Source organism: Thamnophis sirtalis, unplaced genomic scaffold, assembly GCF_051295495.1.
Source record: "Thamnophis sirtalis isolate CommonGarterSnake01/CBP01778 unplaced genomic scaffold, rThaSir2_p1.2 scaffold_1, whole genome shotgun sequence".
Lineage (NCBI taxonomy): Eukaryota > Metazoa > Chordata > Lepidosauria > Squamata > Natricidae > Thamnophis > Thamnophis sirtalis.
Window position 1 is genome coordinate 110357907 of NW_028261381.1, and position 14889 is coordinate 110372795.

Here is a 14889-nt window from a genome sequence, read left to right on the forward strand (position 1 = left end):
CCCAGTGGTGCAGGAAGCTGACTAGGCCATGCCCACCATGGCCATGCCCACCAGCAAGTGGGCAGAGAACCCATTGCTGAAATTTTTGATGCCCATCCCTAACTGTATTACTAGCACATTTTCTTCGCAACTTGATATATATACATATATTTATTTCTAGCTTACAACACTAAGAGGTACTGTCTTGGAAGATGCAATACCTTCAACTGCAAAGCATTGCACAGCCAGAGGGTTGCCCTTGAAAGAAGTCCTAGAACATGTGGTTCCTGAACTAAATATACATTGCCTCAGGTTGGCTTTCAATACCCCTAAAGTCACAGAGCAGCTTATGAAACTCGATGAACAAGGGGTAAGATTTAAATTGCACATTTTTGGTTTTTAGTTGTTTAGTCTTTTCTGTTGGCTTTTTTGTTTATCTTAAAAATGTTATATAAAACTATCATATATTGAAGTTAAAGAATAAGACATTTCAGGAATTAGTTTGCTCTCAAATAATTTAATCAGACACATGGAAGAGCTAAATATTGCATCTTAGAGATAACGATCCATGTCATTTTAAATAGATAACTATTTTAATTATATTATCAATTACAAATTATTTTCTTCATGCACTGCTGCAAGACATTGCATAAGAAGCTGATTCAAAATTACGCCTTTCTACCTATGACATTTGAGCTACCATTGCAATACATTTTAACAATGAACTTCATTAGATTCTTAGTACTGCTTGTAAAACATTAATTTAAAGTTGTAATTCTAGCATATTAATCAAGCTTTGCAGTTAATGGCATTCAATTCAGGCATTTTTGGAATAAAGCTAATGACATAGATGTATTCTACATTTGTTCTCTGCCTTTGTGTTGTATTGAACTACCCTTTTCAGGAGATGAGTGGGAACAATGTTATCATTTTGATTAGCTTGTTATTCTCAACAGCCTTTGTTTTAATCAATTTTAGAATCTTTCTAAGATGCCAGAAATATTAGAGCTGGATAATTATTCCAGTATCCCTTTCTGTCCAAAAAAAGTTTCCTCAGAAAACAATGCTAGTATACTATTTTGGCTTATGGAATATTACAGGATACCATTTTGGTTATTATGCTAACTTTAGAAATAGGAGGTACCATCCAGATTTTTGGATTTAAGAATCACTAACACAGTAAACTCATGCTCAATATGGGTCATCAGTTCAAGAGTAGATGAAAATGAGCAAGTTCAAGCTTATCCAAGATACGATGCAGGTGCTATTATTGAGAACCTAAGGCAATTTGGGAAATGTTAATATAGTCTTAGAAGTGTTTCTTGAAAAAATTGAAGTTGTACTGAGAACGCTTCTTTCTCTAGCATGGGTATATATTGAAAAAAAATGGAGAATTTTTCCTCATTTTGAGATCCTCTGTTTAAAAACAATTTTTAAACATGCTTAATTACTTTCATTTTTTATAAATAATATATGACTTTTTAAACTCTCTGGCTCTTTGAGCATTTTGCGTCTGGCCAAAAGGCCAGTCAAAACTTAAAACCTTGTAAAGTTGAGAGAAGCATCCTGTTATAGTCAGTAGATTTTAGGCCTCTCAGGATTGTACAGATAACATTCTGAAATTGAAGACAGAGCAGATTTTATTACAATATACTGTATCTCAATCCCTGGCAAGTTGACAACTAGGGCTCTGAAGAATACTCAAAATGGTATTTGGTTCTATCAGAACATTAGAAATCTATTTTAACAGGAATTCACTGTGTTTCTCTGCATGCATGCACTCACTCATAGACCACAACCATGCATACTTAATCTACTGTGACTTTTCCAAATGTTTTTCCCATTTTAACTGAATATCTGTTTTGGATATAAATATATTTTCTTTTTGCTTTGTAAAGTTCAGCTTCTTTTCTGTGTCTTTATCCTTCTAAAGGTGCTTTTTCAAGAGGCAACTGGAATTTCTTCTTTTTCTTGGAAGACATTTCACTTCTCATCCAAGAAGCATCTTTGGAAGAAGTTTCTTGGATGAGAAGCGAAATGTCTTCCAAGAAAAACCAGAAAGTCAAGTGGCCTCTTGAAAAAGTGCCTTTGGGACAACCATGAACTGGATGACTGAGAATCTCCATAGACTTTTTCCTTCTAGTTCTGTCCATATAGGCAAGCATAATAAATGTTAAATACTAATAGCATAAAAATAATTTAAGCAAATATAATGAAGCGATCATAAAATATCCCAGGTGCTTTTGTGAGAACTCAATGTTTAGTTAGAAGTTAGTAGCTTGACTAATCTATTTTCCATATTACAATTTTTGGTAACTTTCTAATGATGAAAACATTACCTGAGGAAAAGATTTCTTTACACTGTCATTGTTACTCACTTCAATTGTAAGCATTATTTTGGTAAATTTTATGTAGTAATATAGTTGGATGAGGAAAACTTGATTATTTAATTATCTTAAATTACATATTTTAATATATAAACTGTTTGTAAATTGACATTTCAAGAATTCTTGCCATTGATTTGACTGGATCAGATGGTGGTCACCTTGTTTTATGTATTTAAATTTAAATTATCTTTAAACACCAAAATTATTATAAATTCAGAAAAAAATAAGGCAATATTCTCAAACCTAGGATTTAAGTACTGAGGCTTTTTTCTTTTGTGCTTTTCAATTTTGGTGTGTATGAAATTTGGAGTTGGGAATGCCAATAGTCTCTGAATTATTTTGTGGAGCAATTTGAAATACAATATAGTAAATATATAGAACTTTGTCATTTTCATTTCTTTCGCTCAGCTTTCTTATTACAGAAAAGAGATGAATTTTGAAAGGAATAGCCTTGTGCCTCTTGATGCAGCACAGATAATACAAGAATGCAAACTTGAGGTTTTATTTATATTTACAGCTAAGCTATCAGCTGAAAGTGGGAATCATGTACTGCAAGTCTGGGCAAAGCACAGAAGAGGAAATGTACAATAATGAATCAGCAGGCCCAGCCTTTGAAGAGTTTCTTCAGTTGCTGGGAGAACGGGTTCGACTCAAAGGATTTGAAAAGTATCGTGCTCAGCTAGACACAAAGAGTAAGACTGCCTTTTTTATTCAGAATAATGAAAATAATGAGTATGAAAATAATAAGAGCAAAGTTGCAGTCCTTGGGAAGCACTAGCTGCCCCATCAGCACAGTACAAAGCTGGAGCCAATTCAGGAAACATTGGACACCCAAGCCCAGGCCCAGATACAATCACCATCACCACCCTGCACTCCATAATCCCTGCTCCCCTACGTTCTGCCCCCACCTGACCCTTCCCAAGGCAGCTGCTGGCCAAGAGAGGCCATCTTTCCCAGGCCTTGCAAGGAAACCACTATGTTGAACCCTGGGAAGAAACCCTTGTGTGGTCTGCAGCTGTCTCACTGAGGGCTGGGCCCAGCTGGTCAGCAGTGTGAGCAAGGTGATGAAGGTCAACTATGGCAGTAGGAGCCATAGAGTGCAGAGTGCCAAAAGGGCAAAATCAGGGGAAATAGGTGGGGGAGTGAAGCGCCCTGTGGTTATAAGTGTGTCACAGGTTGCCAAATGCCTGAATTTTGATCATGGGGGGATGCTGCAATGGCTGTAACTTCGGGAACTGGTTGTATATCCCCCCATTCAGCATCTCCAGAACTTTAAACAATCATTGAACAAATGAGTATAAGTTGTATCTCATTTTCCAAGCAAGGTCTTTTTTTCCGTTTTCATGTATTAGCTAATTCCCTAGAGATAATCATTTAGGCATTTTCTAAAATGACTTCATAAATCTCACCAAATATATCACTCAAGATATTCTTGACATATACTCATTGTTACTAAATTTAAATGTTGATCTATGCTTAAAAATAAAATGACATATATCTAATAAAATAAATGTGAATTTATAGCTATAAAATGATAACATATTAATCACTCCAAATAAAACTACACGTGTAGTTTGCATTTATTTCCAGTTATCAATGTTTTGTTTTGTAAATAAGATAAATTTTAGTTTCCTTTGTCATGGAAAGTATGGTTCGCTTCTGAGAGTAATTAAAGTTTTTAAAGTCTGAATACCAGAAATATTAACATAGATGCATTGAGATGAAGTATCAGATTCTCATTCCTAGCTTTTATTGCAAAGAGCACAACTTAAACCTGCTAATGGGTTGAATATGTGAATTTAGCTATGATATTTATGGCATACAGATACGATAATTATCTGTAACACTAATGATAGGATGAAGTAAATCTAAATAAATCATCTCAATTTAAAAAATAGTTTATTGTACAGAACAAGAGTTCTTGTTGAAATGACTCCAGCAAGGACATAACACTAGTTTAGTTTCTATTTTATAATTATAACAGGTAAGCATACAATATTTGTTCTATGAAAAGTACTGCAAAAACTTCTGCATTAATGGTTTCTAGCATATCCACTTTTGAGTATCTTTGTTTTTTCTGGCAACCCTTAGAATTTACAATGTGTTTAAAACAATATATTAAAATATATAAAATTAAAAATAAGTAATGCTTCTATTTTATTTTGCTTTAGAATAAATAAATATTACATAGATTTTGTGCTTGGTGAAATGTATCTTCACAATCTTGTGGATTGTGTTATAATAATAAAAAATTAGACTTTATATTATTTATTTGCAGCTGATTCGACTGGTACCCACTCTCTTTATACAACATATAAAGAGTATGAAATCATGTTTCATGTTTCTACAATGTTGCCATATACACCCAACAATAAACAACAGGTAGGAACTACTTGAATAATCAGAATATTTAATTGTTTATTTCAGATATTACATTAAATTACATTGTTGGCCATCTTGACAAGCTGAAACAAATATTGGGCTCTCTTGTATCTTATAATTTATACTGTGATGAAATATTTATACAGAATATTGGAAATGCTTTTTTCTGTTTTCAATACATTGAGTTTTTATTATTGATTAGACTGGTTTCATTTGTACTACTGTATTGTAAATTTGAACAGGCAAAAAATGGCACCATATTACAAACTAATTTGGGGATTAAACGAAACAGAGTGTGTACAATTTTTTATTCCAATGTAGATGTTTTGGAGATATTTGTTTCCTTTACAGAAATTGTTTTACTTTAATCACCTGAGAAGAAATTGCTTTATCTCATTTTGGAAAACCATATTTACAGAAATGTAGGATGTTCATCAGTGGTGGGTTGCAGGTGGTATGCCCCGGTACGAGCGTATCGGTGCCTGCTGGGAGCACCGGGTACCGTTCTGGTACGGTGCTCTAGAGGGCCTGCCCATCCGAGCTACTTACCTGTATTTGAGCTCTTCGGCGCTTCCACATACACGCATGGAGCTTATGGCACCTGTGCGATGTTCTGCCAAGCAGCTGGAGCGTTGCAGAGGCTGTGCGCTTGCATGTGGGGGGCGCCGGGCCCCGTTGCACTGTACCGGTTGCACCGGGATCCAGAACCCACTACTGATGTTCATGCTATTTAGAATTTGATTTTGATTTTTAAATTCATATCAATCTAATGTATTGTACTGTAGGAATAAAATCTGGCCACATTCGCTTCAGAATAATACTGTAATAGCACTGACAGAATAGCAACCTTCTCCATGTAGATATCTGCACTAGTAATTGGATCCTTTTGTGTGATCTACTGCTCTTTGCAAGGCAAATTATTACCAAGCAAGGCCTCAGGATAATCAGCATATGGTAGATCTAATTTGTTTGCAGACTGTTTATCTGATGGAGCCAGGGTGGGGTTCATATTGCTATTCCACCATGCTGTGTTACCATAAAAAACTATGAATGAATATGCTGATTCTCCATGGCAGTATTTATGAAACCTTTTGACAGGATATGCTCCAAATTCCATATGTTTCTACTTTCTGCAATGTCCTGTCATATATGCTGTGGCTTCAATCCAAAGTATTTTTAGCAGAGAGAAAGAGATGGAGAAAAAGAGACAAAGAGGCTGTTTTGTGATATGTTATACAATTGAAAGCAAAAGCCAGAAAATTTATAATTCTTGAAACACAATTTATAAAGCATAGTTTTACAGTAATGCAAATATGTTTGATAAACTGTGGCTTATGCATTGTAGTGAGCCGTAAAAATGCTTTAAGGAGCTTGCACCAACATTAATGGAATATTTAAGTCATCTTTGTCCAGTCACGCTTGCCATCATGACAAAATTGACCCTTTTCTGCTGTCCCTTTGGATGTTTTTGAAATGCTTAAAATGTGGCTAATTATTATTTGCACCAAACTGGGAAAAATGCTTATTTTACAGATACATATTTGAATGTTGAAAAAGTTTTGTGGTGGATTAAACTTTGTTCACATCTAATAGTTTGGATTTCATGTTAATTCTATCAAACATATATCTTTTTTGCAAATATAAGAAACTTGAAAGTTTTTTCTCCTAAAAAATATTTTTTGGCAATATAGCCTGAATTGAAAAGTAGAAAAAAATAATTAAATTGATTAGTCTGCCAAAATTAAATAATAATATTAATATATTGAAATATATTGCCTACATTTAAAAAATTGGCATTTTGTAAAGAATATCAGATAGATAAACAACACAAGAACAATTTTTTTATTGTTGTAAATTTAATTTTAGAAACAAAATCTATGGAAAGACATTTCTTTGCATTAAGGTAGATCACTAATAGTTGTTATAGAAACTGCAAGTACTGATTTATTTTAACATTTTATATTGATAAATTCTTCATTAACTTATTTGTTTTAGGAACAGTTTTTAAAAAACATCAGGCGTGTTTACTTTTTAAAACATGAACTAATGGGAAAAATAATTATATTCTATAACCATATTAATGCCTTTAATTCTCCTGGGTTTCTTGTCTTCATGATCAAAGTTGTTAAGAAAACGACACATTGGGAATGATATCGTGACAATAGTTTTCCAAGAACCTGGAGCCGAATCATTCAGCCCAAAGAATATTCGTTCTCACTTTCAACACGTTTTTGTGATTGTCCGAGTGCACAATCCTTGTACTGACAATGTTTGTTACAGGTAACTATTACAGTGTTTATGATGGTTTTCCATGACAGAAGATAACTTTTTATCTCTAAACCACTCAGAATCATGTAGGTAGTGAGATGGGTGGCGCCTATATTTGATAAGCAAATAAAATAACAAAAGGTAATCCTTGATGAAATTTGAGCCCAAAATTTCCACTCCTAAGAAAGGCAGTTGCTAAGTGAGTTGTGTATCATTTTATTACCTTTTCTGCAACAGTTGCTAAATGTATCACTACAGTTGGGTCAATCATGCAGTCATTAAGCGAATCCCTTTGACTTTGCTTGACAAGCTGGCTTCCCCCTTCGACTTTGCTTGGCAGCTGGCTGGGAAGGTTACAAATGTTGATCACACGACTCCAGAACAGTGCAACTGTAATGAATACCTGCCTGTTGCCAAGCACCCAAATTTTGATCATGTGACCATGGGGATGCTGCAACAGTCATAAGTGTGAAAAACGATCATATCACTTTTTTCAGCACTATTGTAACTTCAAATAGTCACTAAACAAATGGCTGTAAGTTGAGAACTACTTGCATTAAGTTGCAATATTTGATTAGAGCATTTTCTAATTTATTTTATTATTTCTCAATAAAATGTTTTAGATGCAATTAGAAGAAAATGAAAATCTGCGAACTGTTTAGTTATTTTTCCTATCAAAAATAATCATATGTAAGTTAAATAGTTTGGAACTAGAGATAGTGACTTTGCAGAGCGAAATGAAAACCAAATGTATCTTATATATTAGATTTGTAGTGGTTGTCCCACAATGTTTATATGCAATGGAATTTCTTTTGAATGCACATTTAGTAAGCAGAATATATGTTTCTGAAAGATGATTATTATATTGCTTTCTCTGGAAAATATCCAAGACATATAAATGAAATGTTTCAACACTAGTGATTGGGAAATAAAATACTGAAGATATATTTCTCCTTAATGCATTAGAAATACAAATATAGATTAGTTGTTAAATGTGTTTCTATATAAAGTAATAGTAGCACAAAAAAGATACTTCAGAAATATTTAATTAACAGTTAACTGTTATTAACTGTTGCGTGGAGAACTTAAGTGGGTAAGACTCTTGAAATGGAAAGAAGATATTACAATTATATTTTCTGTATGGGTGACAGGGCTTAAACAATAATGTTATGTCACCCTGATCTCATTGTAGGTAATCTCCATAAATATAATTAGCATTTGTTCTTGATAAACACATTTCATAGTCTTACTGCCTTCCCATTCTTCCCCTTCCTCTTTTGATCCTGCCTTAATAAAATCAGAACCCACATCATTTGCAACACTCTTGTCTCCCTAATATAATAATAAAAAAATGGAGATAATGTCAATTTTTTTTGGACCATTGTTTGGGATAAGTAGGACAGCAGTGGCATCTATCAATATACATTTTGGACTGGTGGGGAGCAGGGAGTTGAGAGGAAAGCAACAGTTCTATGGTGGGAGGGGTGATGTAATATCAAACGAAAGATGCCAGATTCTCAAAATACAAGGGAGAAGTTGAGTATGGCATGGACTCTTCTGTTGACTCTTGAGTTAAAACAAAATTTGAGCTACAGAAACGCTTTGTCACTCAAGCCAGTAGGATTTTCACAAATTCCAATGTAAAAAGGCTGGTGAAAAAAAAGGGGGGGGGCTCCTGCTAAATCACTAGTACAATGCTTCCCCTTCATTAATATTCTATTTAGGTTCTACTGTTTTACATTTTTTTAAAAACCAAGATTTGCATTATTGCACTTTCCATGTAATTCTGGCTTCCACCAATATATTCATCTATTACTCCTCTGCTTCTTTTCTCTTTTGTTAAGGAGCAATAAAAGTAGCACTCAAGCCTTTAAAAACAATCTCTTTACTAAACAGCAAGTGCTTGTTTCTTTGTAAATCTGGGAATAGTTAAATTTAAGCAATTCAAGGTATTTTTTTATGTTTTCAGGACATGTGGAGGTGGTTGTTAACATATATTGTAGAGAGCAAAAAAAATATATGAATTTTTCAAACTGTTAATGTTTGAATGCTTTTATTGCCAAGTAACTTCACTCGAAAAATGTAGTTCATCTTTTGTAGGTTTGGAAAAGAATAAAAATGTGTATATAATGCTGTTGACTTAATACATATATTTATCTTATGTAAACGTACCACATGCAAAGGAAAAAGCAATAATAGTAATTGATATGGTGTACTCAAATAGATATACAGTATATTGAAGAAATTTTAAGAAACAGTCTAAGCAATCAGCATGTAAAAAAAACTTTTTTTATGTCATGAGGCACCCTGCAGTTGTGATAGAGTATCCTCTCTGTAGAACTGGACTGTCTATGAAAACAACAAAATATATATAGCGCATTGAAATCTATGATGTCTCTGCATATTGTTTTAAATCACATTTGTATGTATTTTTGCAGTGTTGCTGTGACAAGATCGAGAGATGTGCCCTCATTTGGACCTCCAATTCCTAAAGGCATCACCTTTCCTAAATCAAATGTATTCAGGGACTTCTTACTAGCCAAAGTGATCAATGCTGAGAATGCAGCTCATAAATCAGAAAAATTCCGTGCTATGGCTACTAGAACCCGTCAGGAATACTTGAAAGATTTGGCAGAGAAGAATGTGACAAATACACCCATTGATCCTTCTGGCAAATTCCCTTTCATCTCACTTGCTTCTAAGAAGAAGGAGAAATCCAAACCTCATCCAGGAATTGAACTCCATAGCTCTGGCGCTGTTATCTGGATTCTCCATGCTAAAGACTATAGCAAGGGTTTTGATATAGATTGTCTTTTGGGCATTTCTAATGAATTTGTTGTTGTGATTGAACAAGATACAAAAAGTGTTGTATTCAATTGTTCCTGCAGAGATGTAATAGGGTGGACTTCAACAGATACAAGTGTCAAAATTTTCTATGAAAGAGGAGAATGTGTTTCTGTGGAAAGTTTCAAAAATCCTGAAGATATCAAGGAGATTGTAAAAAGACTAGAGGTTAGAATTCCTTATTTTCCCCTTACCTTCTTTCCTCAAGCATAAATACATATAGAAATGCTTTAATTTCCTTTTTGGATCTGTGCAACAAACTTGCAAAATAAAATGGATGTAGGAGATGACTAGGGGTCCCTGTAAGAAACCTAAATCCAGCCCCCCTTGAGGTCCCTTGACTCTTATCTGGCACCAATTCATCTTGTCTGTTAGTAAATCATTTGTGCAGGTGGGCATGAAATAAACTTGTAGTACTTTTGAACTCTATCCTGGTTCCTGATTTCTTGTACCTGACAATGTTCCACCCACTTGCTAGATTATTTTTCAAATCCTTGTCCTCCCAGTCAGAGCAATAAAATGCCTTGTAGCTTATTCATCTACTTTTTAAGGTCTGAATAGTGTATTTATTATATTAACATTTACACTTTAGCTGCAGAAATGTTATTTAGGAAATCAAAACAGTATATTTCATGTTGTGAGAAAAGACTTAATATTTTTCAACATTCCAAAATATTATTATCTTTTAGGAACAGGACTTAAAATAGTAAAACAGAAGTTCCATACCAAGATTTTACTGAATTATAAAGAGTGTCAAATCAATATAAGATTTAATAATTAAATGACTTGTCAATTTGTAAATGAATATTAGTCTATACTTCCTCTATTACTGTAGGTATTGTTTCATAAATTACTACACTTAAAGTTTTTGTAACATTCATTATTTTCAGCTAGCACTGGAATATAGCTAATCATTTTTACAAGTTCAAACTAAGCCGGGGATTATTACTCAGTAGTAATCCAACTATCTTCCTCAGAGGTATATAGTATAATTGCTGTATGAATAAGGAATAATATATCTACCGTGCTTCATGCTCTGTTTTAACAATCTAGCCTATTTGTGTCTCCTACTAAATTACATTTCATTGTACTAAACTCCACATCTCTATCTTGCAATTCTCAGCTCGTGACCAAGGGATGTGAGTCAGTGGAAATGACTTTACGACGGAATGGATTGGGTCAGCTTGGCTTCCATGTGAACTATGAAGGAATTGTGGCAGATGTTGAACCATATGGCTATGCTTGGCAAGCAGGATTACGACAAGGCAGCAGATTAGTGGAAATTTGCACTGTGGCTGTCGCTACCCTAAGCCATGAGCAAATGATTGATCTCCTGAGAACTTCAGTTACTGTGAAGGTTGTCATTATCCCACCTCATGAAGATTGTACTCCACGAAGGTATTGGGCAACCAATGAATTAATTAAACTGATTAAAAGACAAACAGCTTGAATGGTAGTTAAAGAATCAAGCTACAAACCAGGTGACTGTAAGACCTAGTCCCATTTTAGGTACCAGCCAGGTGATCTTCAGCCAGTCAGTCTCAGCCCTAGAAAATAGGCATGTGTCTATTATATGTTATTATATTGTTTTCTATTATGTGTCTTTTATTTATGTGTCTGTTATCTTTGTCTGTGTATCCTATCTAGAGGTATGACCATTTGAAGTTATGACAGCCTCAGAAAGGGTGCTATAAAGCCCATATGGATCTGAGGAGCTGTACAATACCTTCATGGCATTGGATCTGGATACTTGAGAGACCGCCTACTGCCAATTACCTCCACTAGGCCAATAAGATCCCATAGATTAGGCCTCCTCCAAATTCCATCAGCCGGTCAGTGTCGACTGGCAACTAGCCGGAGGAGAGCCTTCTCGGTGGCTGCTCCGACCCTATGGAACGAACTCCCCGTGGAGATTCGTACCCTCACCACCCTCCAGACCTTCCGCATAGCCCTTAAAACCTGGCTGTCCCGACAAGCCTGGGGTTAAGATTTCAACCCCACCCGAATAGTATGACTGTTGCGTTTTTTTTAATGATGTACTGTTTTATGTGTGTATTTTTGTCTTGTACTCGCCTCCCCCTTGGATTGTGAGCCGCCCTGAGTCCCCCCAGGGAAAAGGGCGGCATATAAATAAAGTAATCCTAATCCTAATATGAAGCACTTATAGTTATCATAAAAGCCCATCTGCCATCAGTTACATGATCAAAGTTGGGCAGTTGGCAGCCTGTTCATACTTACAATTGGTTACCAAGCACCCTATGACCATGTGATCATGATTTGTAATTTCTGTTGGTTTCCCCACAAAATCAATGGGTAAGCTGGCTGGGAACATTACAAGCTGTTGCTGCCTGCCCATAGTATTCCCTCTTGTTGCTGGCTTAAAGAGCTGCCTGCCAAAGGAGACCAAACTCCCTTGGCAGGGTAGAGATCCAGAATGGAGGTACATTACTGTATCCCATTGAAGGGAGTCCCTTCTGCACATGAAAGGGGGCTGAATGTCTTTGACAGAGTGGATCTGGGAGCTGTACTTTGTTCTTGCACCCCGCCAAAGGCATTCCCTTCCATGCCTGGAGGAGAACTGGTGTAAAAAAATGAAGTTTACATCTTGATGATTTGCATTCCATGTCTTCACACCGCAGAAGGAGTTCCCTTCTGCCCATGGATGGAAACTGATATCCTTCATCAGGCACCTCTTTCAACCAGCCCCTAGATCTGAGAAGGAGCTGAAATCCAAGCAGATGTGAGGGGAAGGCCCAGATCAGGCTTGATCAAGTGTCTCTTTGCTCAGGGGATGACAATCCTGGTTGGATTTTGGTAGGAAGGATTTTCAGCTCTTGAATGGAAGAGGCAGTGTAGTAAATTAAGAGGCATGAGATATTTGGGTGACCTGGCACAGACCATGCATAAATGTCTCTCCCTCAGGAGTTGAAATCCTGCTTGGATTTTGGCAGCTTTGCAGCTCCTAAGCAGAGCCTCCAAGAGTCTCCTCACCCCTATAAAGGTGTCCCATGCTTCTTATCTGGACTCTGTCCATTTTACAATATAACCCTTTCAGTGATTGCTCGAGAAGTGCAGCCAGGAGTGCCAGGATTGTGGTCACTGAATAAAGAAGTCACATGGGCAGTCATGTGACAATTTGATTAACAACCATTTCACTCAACAACCAAGATTCTGGTCCAGTTTTGATTGCATTATCTCCATGTGACTATGAATCAGCTCTCTATTTCTATATGTCTAGATATGAGTCATCAACAGGCACATAGACATATACATTTACACACCTTTCATAAGAGACAATAAAAAGCACAAAGGAAAATAAAAAAAGACCAGAACACATCCTCCAGAACCCAATGTCCAGATAAACGGATTAACATGAGACAGATAAGCAGAAAACAATACTTCTATTAAGGAACTTCCCCAAAGAAAATCAAACCACCACCAAGACTGATAGGGCAAGTACTATGTATAAAAGGGAACTAAACTCCACAATCACCAGCACTGATGATGTCACCTAGATAGGTAATGAAACAACTGCGAACAAGCTTAGAGAGCCTCAAGGACTTCACAATTCAAACCTGAGTTACATATATTTTCTTCTGTTGGAAACAGTGTATGTTATTTTAGAATTCAGTGTTACAAGGTTCAAGTGTCACTTTTTCACTGAATTTTGAATGTTTGGTGTTAATTCTTTATTCAGTTTCTTGAGACTTACTTTTGGATATAGATTAAAATGTGTGCCTTCTTCAATAAGCAGGGGAGATGTTTCACTTCCTAGAAGCTGATGGTTTTCACTTCCTAGAAAATCATTAGATTAAACTGAGAAATTGGAAGTGATGCCGGGTTTTCCCAAAAATATGACAGGGTCTTATTTTCTTTTGACCCCTTAAATAAGCACTTGGCCTTATCTTCAGGGAAGTCTTATTATTTTTGAGGTGCAGGAGGCGGCGAGCATGGTCACTTCATGGCTGCTGCTGTGTTGCAGTATTTTCAGGGAGGGCTTAGGGGAGGGCTTATTTTTGGGGAAACGGTAGTAGTTTTTAATGATGCCATCTTCCTATATGCATCTTCATAGGATGGGGCAGGAGGAGAAATGTTTAAACATATGTTGTGATTCAAACTCTGTCCCTTTTGCATTTGCACTGTGATACTGCGTACAAGGGATAAGGCTTGCATTGTGATGACCAACATATATTTTGTCATTCTGGAAAAAAACGTGGTTTGCTCCAGACATCCCAAAAATACAAGCTACAAGTATTACGCTTGAAGCTAATTTGCAGCAATCTATGAGTTTCATACATGTACTTATACTGTTTTATAACAAAACAATGCACTGCACATGTTTCTCCCGTATTTTACACTTGGTTTAACCTTACTTTTCAATCTTTCAGAAGTTTTTCAGAAATTCATCGCATGCCAGTAATGGAATACAAAATGAATGATGGCGGAGTTCCATACGAGCTCAAATTCCCATTCAGAAATAATAACAAGTGGCAGAGAAATGCTAACAAGGGACAAGCATCTCATGTTCAGCAAATGCCATCACAGATGCAAAGTCCAATTACCACTAGAGTTGCTTCAGGGAAAGGTGAAGGAAAAATGCCTCCTCCAGATCGGGCCGCCAACATTCCACGTAGTATTTCTAGTGATGGCCGTCCGCTGGAGAGTAGAAGGTATGATTCTAACTTAAGAGTGTTCTTTTCAAGTGCAAAATTTTTAAATCCAAAATACAGGTAGTCCTCAAACGGCCACAATTGAGACCACATTTTCCACTGCTAAGGTTGTAAAGTGAGTTGCATCCAATTTTACAACTTTTTTTGTCATGGTTGTTAAACAAATCACTCAAGTTCTTAAGTTAATTATGCTGTCATTAAGCAATGGCTTCCCCCCATTGACTTTGCTTGTTGGAAGCTGGCTGGGAAGGAGTTCACATAAGACGATGCAGCCTTCATAAATACATGCTGGTTGCTAAGTGCCTGAATTTTGATAAGTGGCTGTGGTGATTCTTCAATGGTTGTAAGTACAAGGATGA

At 36.0% G+C, this 14889-nt stretch overlaps 1 protein-coding gene across 5 annotated transcripts in view; it reads left to right on the forward strand.

The window, feature by feature from the left end:
* The window catches only part of SIPA1L1 (signal induced proliferation associated 1 like 1), a 155391-nt gene that overhangs the window by 105122 nt on the left and 35380 nt on the right, over nucleotides 1-14889 (forward strand). For all 5 annotated transcript variants that reach the window (XM_087721734.1, XM_087721751.1, XM_087721762.1 and 2 more), the window contains 7 exons: nucleotides 161-349; nucleotides 2884-3058; nucleotides 4645-4748; nucleotides 6871-7028; nucleotides 9455-10028; nucleotides 10984-11258; nucleotides 14249-14530. In XM_087721734.1, the coding sequence (XP_087577860.1) occupies nucleotides 161-349; nucleotides 2884-3058; nucleotides 4645-4748; nucleotides 6871-7028; nucleotides 9455-10028; nucleotides 10984-11258; nucleotides 14249-14530 (1757 nt within the window). The remainder of the gene's footprint in view (nucleotides 1-160; nucleotides 350-2883; nucleotides 3059-4644; nucleotides 4749-6870; nucleotides 7029-9454; nucleotides 10029-10983; nucleotides 11259-14248; nucleotides 14531-14889) is intronic.